Source organism: Triturus cristatus, chromosome 10, assembly GCF_964204655.1.
Source record: "Triturus cristatus chromosome 10, aTriCri1.1, whole genome shotgun sequence".
NCBI lineage: Eukaryota > Metazoa > Chordata > Amphibia > Caudata > Salamandridae > Triturus > Triturus cristatus.
This window is the reverse complement of record NC_140593.1, coordinates 676,665,850-676,681,908: the sequence shown is the minus strand read 5'-3', so window position 1 is coordinate 676,681,908 and position 16,059 is coordinate 676,665,850. Positions and strand designations below refer to the sequence as shown.

General features: G+C 48.8%; 1 protein-coding gene across 2 annotated transcripts in view; it reads right to left on the bottom strand.

Moving 5' to 3' along the window:
* The window catches only part of IFT140 (intraflagellar transport 140), a 1,808,590-nt gene that overhangs the window by 1,198,519 nt on the left and 594,012 nt on the right, over positions 1 to 16,059 (bottom strand). For both annotated transcript variants that reach the window (XM_085628169.1, XM_085628168.1), the window contains exon 9: positions 14,204 to 14,352. In XM_085628169.1, the coding sequence (XP_085484295.1) occupies positions 14,204 to 14,352 (149 nt within the window). The remainder of the gene's footprint in view (positions 1 to 14,203; positions 14,353 to 16,059) is intronic.

Genomic DNA, 16,059 nt, shown 5'->3' with positions numbered 1-16,059 from the left:
TATGCCATGAGTCATGAGTTCTCCCCCTAATTCCAATTTCCTCTATTACCTGACTAAATGTTTCCAGCATAACATCCTTGAATATTTTATAAAATTCTAGAGGAATGGTATCTTCTCCCGCAGCCTTCCCTGATGGTAATGCACCCATTGCTAGTTCTATCTCATTTATTGAGATGCCTTCCTCTAGAGAGTCGGATTCCTCACTCCCCATCTTTCTTACAAAGCTGTTTTGAATATACCTACAGATATCCTCTTGTGTGGGCTTCATCGTTGGAGTATATAATGTTTTATAATAGAGAGCAAACTGTTCTAATATCTGCTGTGGTTGCTCATATATTTTAAACCTTAACAAATGCTTGGAAAATAGGTGGAAGTGATCTAAAATGAGAAAGGGAGGGAAAGAAGAAATAGGGACACAGGCTGCAATATGTTAACAAACTTGTCATCTGTATCTATCAGCCTCAGGTTTCCACCTTTTTAAAAAAAACATATTTTTATTAGCATTTCAATTCAGCATCTGTCAGATATATCAGCTCTCAACATTACACAAAGCACAATTTGAAGCCCAACATGTTCGAGCATTAACAGCTTATTAAACTTGGGTAGCTTGCTGATAGCAATCCCCCACTGACTCCAAACCCACCTCCGTCCAAGCTGACAATTAGTCAGAGGTAAATATCGTCCTAGGGTTGCCATGCAGTAGGACTATCAGAGGAAGTGCCGGGGCATACAGCGGCACCTTAACTTTTTTGGCCACGCAGCGTTTCCAACACTGCAGGGCAGTGGTTTGTAGCACGGATTGGTGGGGGATAATCACCACTGGGTCTAGCATTCTAGCTATCAATAGTGTTGTGCGGTCGCCAGAGTCCGTCAAGTACGTCCCCTCTGGTCCTGTGCCATCTAGCCATTGTGCCAGCCATTGTACTTGGGTAGCTAGGAAGTAAAGCTCGAAGTCTGGTACCCCCAGAACTCCATCTGTCATAGGACGTTGCAACGTTGCTAGGGACATTCCCCGACGCCCCCTCTCCCATAAAAGTTCTTGCAGCAGGGCGTCTATTTGTTTGAACCATCCAGCGGGTACCACCGTCGGGAGGTTAGGAAAGAATGAAAAAGGCGTGGCAGCATGTCCATCTTTGCCAGGGATACTCGCGCCCTTATCGGGAGGCGTAGGGAGCACCAGAAGGGTACACATGTTCGAAGGGCTCCAAGCGCTCTTCCTAGGATCCCCTCTCTCTAATCCTCCAAGGAGTGGAAGATGTGTATCCCTAGGTATCTGAAGGAGGAGGGGGCCCACTTAAAGTCCAGTGGGAGATCCAGTGGGCGTGGAAGGTTCAAAGAAGCGGGGAACAAATAGGTCTTGTTTATATTATCCTTCAGGCCTGACACTCGTTCAAATCTGCTCAAGAGATCAAGCGTCACTTCAGAACCAGCATCATTAAGTTAAATCAGGAGATCGTCTGCATAAAGTGAGATGATATGTACTCTTCCCCCAATCGTCAGGCCCACTCTTTCACCTCCCTGTCGGAAACAACACTGCCAAGGGTTCTATCGCCAGGGCAAATAAAAGGGGCGACCGTGAGTACTCCTGTTGGATGCCACGGAAGATCCGATATTGCGTGGATACCATCTTGCCTGTCTTAACTCTGGCCCTGGGGTGTGTGGAAATTTAGCTTGTAACTGAACATTATCTGCGCCATCTTGCCTCTCCCCAGCGCCACGCACAGCGAACGCACAGCCGCCATTTTAGGCACCCCACTCTCTCCCCCGCTCATTGTCGATCGCCAGCGCATTCCCCTGGCGCTGCAAGCATCCCCCACGCGCTGACCACCCCCGCTCTCTCATACACGGGCCATAAACCCTCTCCTTCTGCGCGACCCTGCCATGGAATCACACCCCGCGCCTGACCGACATCCCGTACATGGTCATGCATCTCTTTGATAACCCCCTTCCTCTGCGCCCCATTGTCCGAACCGATCCCAGGCCATCACCTAGCCCTGCGGATGCAGTTTATTGACCCTACTGTAAGGGAAACACCCCACATCAAAGGGATTACAGTAGATCAAAGCCCCTACCCCCTGAGACCCGGCCGGTCGCACACACCCCCGGGAATTGGCGGAATGTCCAGCTGTGTGATAGCCATCTCCTACTGTGGATGGGGTGGGGACTTCCACTGTAGATATGTGTGGGAACGAGCTCGAAGTGGGGATTCCGAGGATGTTCTTTCATGTTCCAAGACAATCTCAAGAATGTGCCATGTACGATAACCCTGCAATAAAGTCATAAACCTGTGTATAAGAGGCCAGGCCTCAGAGATGCAGTTAGAGCACCTCGTGACGATACCTTGCTGTCTGATCTGATGTGTTCTGCTCCGACGGAATAAAACTTTTGTTTCCTGCCTTCCAGTCTCCGGCGCCTGCCTCTTTATTGGTTTAACATCGAATGGTATAAGAGGCGATTACCGCCGGGCAATACTTGAAGGTTTATCGACTGAAATTGCCGCTACCGTTTAACAATTGGCGTCCCAAGCGTGGGGCCCATCAGCGACACGTGGATCCAGTGGGAGAGGTCCTGACGACAGAGTGAACGACTGCAACGATCGGGAGAGCTCCTGCCCGATAGACCCTCGTCTGGCAGCCGATCATCCGAACTTCACTGGTTCCGAGCAGACCTCTCTCGAGTGATCTACGGTCCTGACTGGGAACCATCAGGAGTGCCGCGGCAAATACGGAGAGTAGAGGACGATCGGGCGCTGGAGGCGGAAGACGAGAAACTGTCCACGCGGTCCGGGTAAGGTCGTGAAACACGACAAATTGCGAAATAATTGATTGATTGTTTGAAATACTAGTATTGCTCATTGATTGTTCTCTTTGAGATATTCGCTGTCTACAAACGGGGAGGAGTAGAAATACTCTCTCTCTCTCTCCCTTTGCAGATAGTGAAGGGTAGGTAACGCAGACTTTTGTCCCCGTTGTAACCCGTCGTGCCTATCTTTATCTCCCCACTGATTGATTGTCCAAACATTGATTGTTTTGAAGAATAGTGCTCTTTGAGATATTCTCTGTTTGCAAATAACGTAGAATAGAAATATTCTGTCTAGTCTTTGCAAATAGTGAAGGGTAGGTAATGCAGACTTTTGTCCCCGTTGTAACCCGTCGTGCCTATCTTTATCTCTCCATTGATTGATTGATTGTCCGAACACTAGTTGTTCGATATTGGTTCTTTGGAGGTATTCTCTGCTTACAAATAACGAGGAATAGAGATATTCTGTCTAGTCTTTGCAAGCAGTGAAAAGATAGGTAGTGCTGACTTTTGTCCCCGTTGAAACCCGTCATGCCTATCTTCTCCCCACTGATTGGTAGTTGGTTCTGCCCGGACCGCTTATTAGAGGTGAACCATCCGGCTCCTCTGGAAGGCACCCCTAATAAGGACATGTTCACTAAAATACGAACTAATCGCCGTAGTTTATAGCAAGCTATGGCATAAAATATACAAAGGGGGACCCCGAGAGTCAGTAGCCACTGGTAGGATCCTTTTTGACCCTACAAAACTAAAGAAACGCTAGGAAATAGCCCTTTGTGGGATATATGGAACTAGGGGAAGGAACCAAGCTCACGGTCAAGACGGCCACGAGGTAGCCCGGCTCCATCGCTCTCGCTGCCTAAACATGTCTGCCCTACCACCCACCCCTCCCAGTAGACACAACCGGAAGTCTGTTGATACCCACCATCAACGTCACCGAACTTGACTAGGATCACGCGCAATTGGACAATGCCATTTTCCGATTACACTAACTAGATTGCAAATATGTACAACACTCCAACAAAGTAGTATGGTTAAATATTTTAATAACTTATAGGTATAACAACATTCCGACAAAATGAACAGGTTAAAACACGTTTTAAACAACTATTTACATGACAGTCTGCTGCGACCTGCATCCCAAAGCATTTACGTCCACGTGACACCGTCCTCGCCTCTCCTTCCTCGAAGTTGCAACATTGGCCTGTTTTGGGCGGTCCTTTTAGTCGGCTTTGGGCTATAAAAGCCATGCAAAAATCCATTGACATCAGTGGCGGACGACTGTGCGAATAGGCCGGAGGCTACACGAAGCGCCGAAGCTCTGGCAGCGCCAAGGCGGAGTCTGCCACGCTGTGCGGATCTTCCCATTCTCTTCTTCCTTCAATAACGGAGGGTGCCCTGGCGGGGGGAAGCGACGCGGACGTGCCTCCCCCACCTCCCCAGGTGGAGGCTCGCCAGCAGATGAGGGCACCCCAACCGTCTCTTTCACCGGCCATCCGAGTTGCACCCTGCCATTTTACTCGCCGGCCAGCCGAGTTGCGCCCTGCCACTTCATTCGCCGTTCAGCTGAGTTGGCGCCCCTGCACTCGACCGCCGGACGACCACCCAAGCACGGGTTCACCAGGATTGCCACTAGCGCCCGACGCGAGGAGTGGGCCCCCGCAGCCGAGTAATCGGGGACCCACCCCGGTGGCGATACCATCCGAACTGCTGCTGTCGCTGCTACTGGACCCACCCCGGTGGCTGTACCGAAGAGCTGCTGCTGCCTTTGGACTCCGGCGGTCGGTTCTTCGGATCCAGGCCTAGCCCACCGTGAGACGATTCTGGACTCGAAAGCTTGTCTGCTTGGGCGTGGGCCTCACCCTTGACAAAACGCCCCCTCAGCTTTGCAGAGTCTGCGGGAGTCATTGGCACTCGACTCCCGCGGACTTCCGGTAAGGACAAACCGCCGCCATTGTTCTTTGCCCCGGGCGGCAGCCACCTTGCCTCCGCTTGGTGCAGTGAGAAAGACTGATTCAAGGCGTCGGCGGAAGAACCCGCCTGCTGCCCCGCCCCAAGAACGGACCACGGTATTGCTACAAGATCGCGGTGACGCCATGCTGACGCAAGCTGACGCTAACGAAAGTTCTCGAACTACCGAAAGGAATTCTGGTCCAACAGCTAATTCATGGAAAGACTTAGACTGTACACTGGCCCGACCTCGCCCCAAAATGGCGCCGATGTAGGAGAGGCCTACAACTCCTTGTGGCGTTCCAGTCACGTGGCATTTGTGTTAAAAAGAGATATGTATGCGATGTTTCCACACATGATGGTCGGGGGGGGCGGGGAGGGAACCGATTTTATGCTAAAGTAGTGTTGCTCATGATACTCGACGCCTCTCACGCCGTGGCCGGCCTATAGCGGTTGTAGGCCCGTATTTGTATACTGACATTGTTTTAAATAAAGGGCTTCTTAAAAGGAATTACGGAATCAGTGTCATGACAAATCATCTAGGTTGGTAAAAGTTTTTTTCTTTTGAATAAATGATTGTTACTCCCAAGCAATAGAAAACAGATAATGCAGACCCCATTTGCCTGAATCTTTTTGATTAACGGAATTTGTACCCATCACACCTGTCTTTTTCCAAGAGTTGTCAAACAATGGTCAACTATAGCTTAAGGTATATGCCGAACGCAAGGTATGGTATCTTGCACCATAATACACGACCGATTGAGAAATGCATGTACGACCAGGGAACCCGAATTTAGGAGATGAATGAAATAGAGCATCTTTGTCTCGGACAAAAAGAATAATAGGTCTGTGGTATTACCCACTCCTGCGGCTAGCCTGGTACGTGGTAAGTAGAACTTTTTCGTGTCTACGCGCGCTAAGGTACTTTGAATACTGCACATCCCCTCCCCTCTTTTTCCCCTCTATAGGTCACGACGAAGTTCCGACTGAAGAATGGAGTGGACATGGACCGCACCGTGTTCAATGTCAGGAAAAACATAGACAAACGTTGTGGGATAGTGCGTAAAGTGCAGACCACCATTGGGAACATGAAAAACTGTATGGTATGATTGTGCGTGTGTGCTACGATTATACGGTATGAATGTGTATGCATTTCATGCTTGGGTCACTTGAAGAGAGCGTCACCGTATGATTGAAGTGCTCGTCCATCGATCAAAGGGAGGAGAGTAAAAGGTCCGACACCCCCCCAAGATAAACTACAAAATACTGAAAATACGCAGCATGCATAGGAAAGAGGACAGGAAAGGAGAGGTCCCCATACTCAACGTAGCCCTGAGTCTCCGTCTTAAGTTTCTGCGCTTGATGCATGTACTGTCACACCCTATCCGGTATTTGTGTGTACGTGATCACCGAATTTATGTCTTTCCCCCACTTGTGTTTTCTTACATAGAACAGACCCATGCTACTCCATGTTGTGTGTGCACCAAGTGGCCTATTATCGTACACATGTCTCTCTCTCTCGTTTTGTGTCGTACATATGCCAAATAGCCTACTTGATGCACACGTCTCTCTCTCTCTCTCTCTCTCTCTCTCTCTCTCTCTCTCTCTCTCCCTCTCTCCCTCTCTCCCTCTCTCCCTCCCTCCCTAAAGGCTTTCTTGCCCTCTTTCTTTTTGAATAAATTAACGACACATACCTCCTCGGTAAGTGTATAATTGGCCTGAAACACGGTGGTGTTCGAACAAATTGACAGAAACAAAACGACCGTACTTTACCACGTTACTACCTCTCCTTTCTACAAATGTGGAGCTTAATTGGCTGAGAAAGAAAGGACAGGTAAGACGACTGATGTCTCCCAATATGGCCCTCATCACGGGGACTATATGTCAGTGGTTTTCGTTTTTAGAGCTTTAACAACACCATCTCCACCGCCCAGAATTGCCCCCACCCAATTACCCCAAAATAGAATGTCTAAAGCACCCCGTTCTCCCAAAATAACCCCAGCCCTATACTAGCCGTCTCAGAGTATTTCGAACGAAACAGCTGATGACCTTATTCTCTAAAAAATACATCGCCTAAACTGATAAGGGTTACCTATTGTCTCCAGCAAGAATAATGTTTAGCTTATGTTCCTCCCCGAAATGGATACTTGTGATCCCATGACAGTAGCACCTCGCACTTTTTCATAAACTTAGCAGTCCTCGGAGGAAAATGTGTATTAACAAAACTTGTGTTGAGATGAACGAGTCTCCACCGGAGAAGCCGGTTCGAATTTTTAATAGACCAGAAGGTTGACAGATGTCAGGCTTCCTGCAACGATTATAGGGCGCAGGAATCGACACCTAGAAGGCCAGACGATGGACAGGGACACCCACAGAAACCTGTACCACAGCAATGATTAATAGATTAGTAACACGCACACTAACATCAGAGTTAATAGACATCAATCATACAGCAACCGATAAAAGCATTTCCGCAACTACTCGGTGGTTGGGAGAGAGGATGAAGTGTGTAAATGTCTTCCCTGCCAACTCTCTAAGATTTTGTTTCTTGTACTCATTTAAAGATAACGTGCTGCCATCGGAAGAGAGGGGTCGGACGTGACGCACAGCCTGGCTGCGGACCATGGAACATCTATGGCATCGACCAAGGGGGAAGCGACGAAGCAAAAAGGGCGTAGGACAAGGCACCATTATCAGGATGATAAGCGATAGAACGAAGGGCTATATCGAGGCCCCCTGCTCACTGACCAGCGTGCCTGAAGTCCCAGCCCGTCGGGCCCGATTGATGGGCCCAGTGCTGGAAGATTCTGCTCTCCTTGGACCGCATTTTGATCCGATCCCACTCCACACCCTCTTCCCCCGGCATCCCGAAGCACGCCACACCCTCTCTCTCTCTTTTATATGGATTTTGAATTTGACTTAACTACCGAAGAACAAAAAAAAAAAAAAAAAAAAGGCGGGTACCCTGTCTCAAAGTACCTATGATGAACTGTGCTAAGGGAACAGGACTGTGATCGGAGAACAGCGAATGGTCACACCCTGCCACGTGAGAAATTGGATTTGAGCTGGACCTTAGCTCCACCGCCGGTGCTCAACAGCGCCAACAAAAGAAGAACAACAATAAGAGCTTACCAGTGATGGCTCTTTATAATAGGACACTGGAAAGAAGAACCCATGTTAAGTTGAAATCCTCTCCCAACCACCTTTTTATATTAACTATCTTCCTATCGAGTTTTCATGATGTTGCATCAGTCACTTCCGACTGTACACTGAGAAGTTAAGAAAATCTAACTTTGTATAATGACATTCATACAACACCAGCCATGCACACGACTACACTGACTATCTTTGATCCACACGAAGTCTGGGCCTTAAGTAATGTACGAAATATCCCTTGTTTTGCCAGAAACATTTTTGCTTTACAGTATCCTATTTGTGCTCAAACAAACTCCCCTCCTCCTATCCCTGGGCCTGACATGCGGCGCAGCTGATGTAATTTTGTATGTACTACCTCCTCGCCTACTTTATCAACTGTATGTAACTATGTACAAATGTGTCAGATTACTCCTGCCTGCCCTAAAAACTCTGTATCTTTAAGGAATGTATGAAAAACATTAACGATATTATAGCTGAAGGGTTAACGAAGGTGAATGTCGGCCAGGCAAGCTGGCGAGATATGTTAAAAGGGAGGACTGTGGAAATTTAGCTTGTAACTGAACATTATCTGCGCCATCTTGCCTCTCCCCAGCGCCACGCACAGCGAACGCACGGCCGCCATTTTAGGCACCCCACTCTCTCCCCCGCTCATTGTCGATCGCCAGCGCGTTCCCCTGGCGCTGCAAGCATCCCCAGCGCGCCGACCACCCCCGCTCTCTCATACACGGGCCATAAACCCTCTCCTTCTGCGCGACCCTGCCATGGAATCACACCCCGCGCCTGACCGACATCCCGTACATGGTCATGCATCTCTTTGATAACCCCCTTCCTCTGCGCCCCATTGTCCGAACCGGTCCCAGGCCATCACCTAGCCCTGCGGATGCAGTTTATTGACCCTACTGTAAGGGAAACACCCCACATCAAAGGGATTACAGTAGATCAAAGCCCCTACCCCCTGAGACCCGGCCGGTCGCACACACCCCCGGGAATTGGCGGAATGTCCAGATGTGTGATAGCCATCTCCTACTGTGGATGGGGTGGGGACTTCCACTGTAGATATGTGTGGGAACGAGCTCGAAGTGGGGATTCCGAGGATGTTCTTTCATGTTCCAAGACAATCTCAAGAATGTGCCATGTACGATAACCCTGCAATAAAGTCATAAACCTGTGTATAAGAGGCCAGGCCTCAGAGATGCAGTTAGAGCACCTCGTGACGATACCTTGCTGTCTGATCTGATGTGTTCTGCTCCGACGGAATAAAACTTTTGTTTCCTGCCTTCCAGTCTCCGGCGCCTGCCTCTTTATTGGTTTAACATCGAATGGTATAAGAGGCGATTACCGCCGGGCAATACTTGAAGGGTTATCGACTGAAATTGCCGCTACCGTTTAACAGGTGTTCATATAGAATTTTGACCCACTTCACCCACTTGTCCCCCAATCCCATGTGTCACATAGTTTCTAGCAGAAAATCCCACCGTATAGTGTCAAAAGCCTTCTGAAGGTCTATTGAGAGGAGTGCTGCCCCTGGAATAAGTTTTACCCCGGGATGATAGAGAACCGAGTACAACCTACGAAGGGTGAACAATATATTCCGGGTGGGGATAAAACCATTCTGATCCGGGTGGATGAGTGTCGACATGTATGGTAATAGGTGGAGCGCTAGAACGTTGCTAAGGATTTTGAAGTCCAAATTAAGCATGGAGAGGTCGGATTTCTGTGATCTAGGCTCCCTGGGTGGTCTTCTTAGGGAGTGAGATCCCTAGTGGATGCAGGAAGCTGCTTAAATCTTAGTGATTCTGCATACAGAATCCCTAGGTGGGGAGCCAGTTTGTACATGTATGTGGTGTAAAATTCAGAGGGGAGACCATTCAGGCCCGGGATCTTGTCTGCGGCCAATTGCTGCCAGGATTTCCTGAATTTCTATCGGACCACCCAACGCATCTCTGTCTTGCCGGTCCAGTCATTCAAGAGGGAGCAATGATAGAAAGATTTGTTGATCCTCCTGGGGAACTTGGGGGGGGGGGGAGGGGGGGGCTTGTATACAAGGAGTCATAATAGTCTCTAGACAGGGTGTTAATGGCCTCCTGGTCATGAACGGGATTATTGGCGCTCATACCAACATGCATTATTGGAGAGCCATGCGTCTTTGGTCTAATCAAATCGGGCCAGTAAGCGTACAGGTCTACCCTCTTCCTTCTGCACTCTAGTGAGGTACCTCCTGTAATCGTGGCACTTCACTCTTTCAAGGGTCTGATGATACAGTACTCGGGTATTCTTCAATAGCTTCCCGTTTAGTGGAGTCGGGCCTTGCATATTGTCTAGGTAATTTGTCTTCCATGGTTCTTACTTCTTGATGTAGTTCCCGCTGAGCCCCAATCGACTGTCCCAGGCAGAACCCCCTCATCACTACCTTAAACGCCTCCCACTCGACATGTCGTGGACGCACTATGCGCATTTGTGGAAAAGTAAGTGTCAATGGTCATGCCCAGGGATTCCCAGAAACAGGGATCGTCCAACATCAATGGGTTGAGCCGCCACAGTGGGGTAAGTGGGCACTTCCCTAGGGGTTGTAAGGACAATAATAATGGAATAAAGTCTGAGAAGGTAAGGCCCAGGTATTATGTTTGTGTGAAAGAGTGCCCTAGACCTGGGGAACACAGGAAGGCGTCTATCCTAGCATGTAACTGGTGCATGGATGAGTAATATGAATAGTCTCTGTCACAATGATGTTGTGTCCTCCATACATCATCCAAACCCCAGTGTCCTATCCAGGCCTTCAGTGCAGCCGTAGTGCAGTGAGGCTGGACTCCCAGCAGTAGGGGGTGCGACTGATCTAACGTAATGTAAGCTACGCAGTTGAAATGCCCTCCTAAGATCATATCCACCTCTGCCATTCCCGCCGTATGAGCCGAGATGCCTTGGCGAAAGAGACCCTGTTCGCGGTTAAGGACGTGTAAGGTACCCAATGTGATCTCGTGCCCAAGCAGCCTCCCTCTCACAAATACATATCTACCCTCCTTAACAACTAAGGTAATAAGGGGTTCGAAGGGTATTGCCGCACGTATGCAAATTAACACTCCCCGTGCAAATGCAGGGTATGTGGTTCCATGGATCTGCCCCCTCCAACGTCTATGCAATTTCTCCACTTCAGACTGTATAAGATGTGTCTCTTGCAGGAGGGCGATCTGTACCCCCTCCTTCGTAGATATCTATGTATGTTATGTCGTTTGGATATCGACCTCATCCCCTTGATATTCCACGTCAGGAATTTCAGTGTGCAAGGTACGGATGACATGTACAGGAGATCAGTCTCTCTCCCCCCCACCTCCCAATCCCCGTCCCCCTCAGGCCCCCAAAAGCAGACTAGCAATGCCCCGGCAGTAGAGCAGAACAATACAAACGAAAACAAACCCCCAATAAAGCCAAACTCCCTTTCCCCAGAGCAGTCTGGCATTGGCCAGCCGCCTAAACCGTGAATGATACATCAAACTTTCACAGAAGACCCCAATTTAGTTTGGGTGTAGCCTTCTAGGTGGAGGCTGGTTGGTATGCACAAGTCATGGAGCTCAAGCCGGTCCACGACGACACATACAGAAGCAGTGTCCAATTCGGCATCTCTCAGCGCCAACAGAGTAGCCCACCCCGCTTCTCAGCGTGATCTTACACGGTCAAGCACTTTACTTAGAGGTCATCAGCAGACCTAAGGGTAATGGTCGGCAACTGGATACTATCTGCCCTGGAGGAATCTGAGTCAGAATCTCCTGTGCCTTTCACTGAAGGGGAGCCCCTGTCTGATTAAGAGTCTCTAGGCTTCATAATTTTGGCCACTGCATGAAGCGCCGCCACCCTTTCTTTTCAGTTTGGGACGAGGTCGATTTCTTAGATGGTCTTCGTTTGGACTACCTCCTGGCCCGTTTCCCAAAGCGTTGTTCTCGGCCCAAGACAGCTGTTCCTGCCTTCAGTTGTGGATTCCCAGCCCTGTAGCTTTCAATACTTTCCCGGGTTGCCTCAGGATCATCACAAAAATGTGTCTTTCCATTTCATTGTATGCAGAGCCTGGCCGCGAAGAACAAGGAGTACTGCAGGCCCTCTTCCCGCAGTGCTCTCTGAACTTCAACAAATGATGCCCTACATCGTTGCACCTCAGGTGTGTAGTCAGGAAAAATGTATACCTGGCTATTATTGACTACAAATGGGCTGTATGTGCTTGCTTTCTGCAGGAGGGTGCCTCTATCTCTGAAGTGCAAGTGTCTCACCACCACTGGGCGTGGCGGTCGGCCAGGCCCAAGCTGGCCGGCGGGGACTCAGTGGGCTATTTCGAGAGTGTAGATGGTGGACAGGCCCTCTGGGGCTACCACCTTGCTGAGCCATGTTTCAAGAAAGGTGAACATATCTTTGCCCTCTATACCTCCAGGCAGTCCAGTTACTCGGATATTATTCCTCCTGTTCTGGCCTTCAGCGTCCTCTGCCCTGCGTTCCAAGGTGCAAACTAGTTCATAAAGTTCCTTAACTTTATGTGCCAGCGATTGGTGCGTGGGGAGAAGGTCAGTGATGGATGTTTTAACCATTCCCACTCTCTCCGCTAATTTACGATGTTCCATGCGTAATAATCCCAGCCCCACTGATACCGTACTTATATCTTGGTGAAGGGTAGATTTGGTGTTTGCTATAGCTGCCAATCTCTTAGTTAACTGTTGTTGCACTGGGTCTGTCGGGGCCTCCTGCTGTTGATTGGGGATGTCACCCACATGTTCCACCGGTGCTCCGGTCGTTTTCACTCTAGCTTTCCCCATCGCTGTGATGTGCCGGGAACAGGGGGCACCCTCCCTCACAGCTAGATCGCACTGTCAGACGGCTTGAACAGTCGGGCCCTGATCCGGTTCGGGCCTCTAGAGGACCTTAGGCAAGGCTTCCTGGTGCACGGATCCAGTAGTGTCTACTTGCTGCAGGTCTATGTGCAGGGCACCAGGGTGGTTGCATGATCAGGAGCGTCGGTCTATGTTTGCGCCAAGCAGGTATCACCTTTCGTATTCCTCCCAGGTGTGAGGCGTAGTACCTCACATGCCTATCCCAAATGTCCGGGGGACAGGTAAAGTCTGAAAGCACTGATTTCCAATGGCAGTGAGCCACGGGCCAGGAGTCAGAAGGGAGCCCAACTGCCAGCACCCCCAGTCCAGGGAGTGTCCCACACTGCCACCGTGCTCCGATCTGGGCCTGAGCTGTCTCAACAGCAATCAGCTCTCACGTGTGGCTGCGCGGCTGTCCAATGCAGGACGAGACTCCCGGCTCTCCAGCAACCACAATCTCCCACCAGGTGCTTCAGCCCTCCGGAGCGGAGTCCACCGGCCACGACACTGGAGCAAGCCTTTCAGGTGCGATGCAAGCAGGGGAGAGGTGGAGGGAGTGGACCCTCTTTTCGGCTTAGTAGCCCCCGCTCCAACCTACCAATTCAGCAGGAGTGCAGGCGGACTCTGTTTTTCTCAGCAAACGTAGTCCATATCCGAGGCCGCCAGCCATCTGCCCGCGCCTCCTCACCAGCCCTCCTTTGGTCCAGGGTGTTTGCAGGCACTGCCAAAGTGCGGTCTACCGGCCACCAGGAGGCCCCCACCGGATCCGGTCTGGCAGCGGTCCAGGCACTATCCTGTCCGCCAGTCTCCACCGTCGTAGGCCCCCAGGCCTCTCTGCGGCTTCACTTATGCTGTTCGAGGAGTATGATGCCTCTGCAGGTACAGCGTTACTGAGTTGATCATGCAGTTCCTTGTTGTGGACTTCCCGGGAGCCCGCGACGTCACAGTCAGCAGTGGACCGTCTCAGGTCACAGTAAAACCTGATATTCCCTGGTCGCTCTGCCACCTCAGGTATCGTGGGGGATGCTGGATCCAGGCTCTGCTCAGGCTGATGCAGATTCACAGCCCAGGGATGCCATGTTGAAGGTTTCAGTCTCCTGTAGTTTGGGAAAAGAGCCAATTCCAGAGTCCCAACTGGGTCCTTCAGGCTGTGGGGCCCTCCGAGTCTGCTGGGCAGTCGAACTTTTGCTTTTGGTCGCCCTGTGTAATCAGGAATTGCAGGATCAAGATCGGGCTGGCGCAGAGCGACAGGCTCACACGTCTGCCATCTTAGGCCTCCAAGCCACGTCCCCCTTTGGTTTCCACCTTTAAGTGTGACATTTCCAGTCTGCTTCATCCTGATATTCCTTTTAGCTCTGGGTCAAATTTATATTCAGCTATGAACAATTTTGTGCACTATTGCTCTTAATTTCTAACCTTTTATCTTTAAGACATTCGTTTTTAGCACTGACCTTTATCTGTGTGATGTTGCCATCCAGTTCAGTAGGTGTTTGGAGCTTCCAGTAATCCTTCCCCTCTGTCTTCCAGGAATTATGACTGCCAGTAGACACTTTTCTCCACATTGCTACTCTACCTTTGTTAGTTCCGGCAGCAAGCATTCCTGCAGAATGAGAGGCAAGGAATTGAGGTAAAACCAACTAGACAGGTGTTGAAAAAAATATCATATTATAAAGAGTGAGGTAATGGAACATTCAGTCCAACACATGGATGGAGCCTCAGTATTTACCCCTCTTGAACATACTTAATTCCCTCAATGAAGCTGACTGGAAAGGAAACTGGTTGGTTATTTCATTTATAACATGTCAAACACTGTTTAACCAAGTGGAGAAGTACAACTGTGCCTTTCTACACAAGTGTCTGTGATTGCCTCGGAATTAATCATGTTTCTCTTCTGCTCTTTTCTTAGTATAACACCTCATGGTTCATCACACTAAATCAGTAGAACACATTGAGTTATGTTCAATTTATTACATCCACTGACTTTAAAGATCTGATACAATGTGAAGTGTCTTTTATAAAACTGCGAAAATAAATACTTTTATGGAGGCAGTAACATAGGAAACTGTGCAAGTATTTTGCTAGTATGTAATTTGTTCAAAATCAATTCAACACCCTATAAAAAGTGAACCACCCATTGCTGCAGCTAGACAACAAAAGGGAATTGCAACACAATCGTTTATGGTGCACGAAGAGACTATGTCCAGAACAGTATAGAAAGTAATCAGAGCAAAAGAGAAGTAGCGGAGGATCAAAAATATACAAAAAAAGAGAATGAACTGTACATGTGAGGGCTGGTGGCTTAAAATGCTAGGACCAGGCATACCAATACATTGAATATACTATATGACATTGAGAAAAATCTAGATTCTCAGTTTACTATTAAAAATGACGTAACAGCAATCATTAATATATATAGTAAGTGTGATTGTGGTTTGTTTGAACCACTGTCGCTGTATCAAAAATTTATTTTATACCTGCCCTTCTTCATCATCCTACAGCAGAGGCTCAGTTTGATTCACAGATGTGTACACCCCTGCGTTGTTTGTATCACTGCTTGTTGGTTTGCAAGATAAGAAAATGCCTTTCTCAGTTATTGTTCAAAAATGACACATCAGAAGTTCCACTTGTTCCAATCTGTGAGACTCCCAATGAGGTACACAGCACCATTGTAAGGTACTTTTACAAAGTGTGTTTTTTTACTCCTTCACACATCGAAGCATGGGACGCCTGTGTGCCCAGTGGGAAAGGGGCTATCCACACAAAATTCTAATCTAAACTCTTTGAAGATGTGATCAATTAATGTGCAGGGAAGAAGGGGCTGTGTTAAGAGAGGCAATTTATAGCACTGAGTAATCCATGCTTAGGTACGAAATCGAAATGTGATGGAAAGCAGACAGTGGTTAAAATATTCTAGAAAACAGGGAGTTGGAACTTAGATGGCTTTATTTTGAAGCCTCGGTGAGGCCCAGTTTAGATTGCTGAATGCAGTATAAACTGAATAGTCTCCTTCGTAATCTTTTTTAATAGTATTGAAGTAGATTTGTTTACTTGAGAACAGTTCTTGAGAGAGCAAGGGGTGGATTCTTTTATTGGTATACCTTTCTCGCTGCTTCCTGGTGGCAGAAAGTGGTAATTTAGATGTACATGCTGAGGCCACTCATCAAAGTCTTCAAGAAGTGGGTCTACTCGATATCTGGAGAATACACCACCCAACAGACAACAGAAACTCTTGTCATTCGCAGATGAACAGCCAACACTTGTAGAGAACAAGTCGTTCGCCCCAGGAAACTCAAGGTAAATACACCAG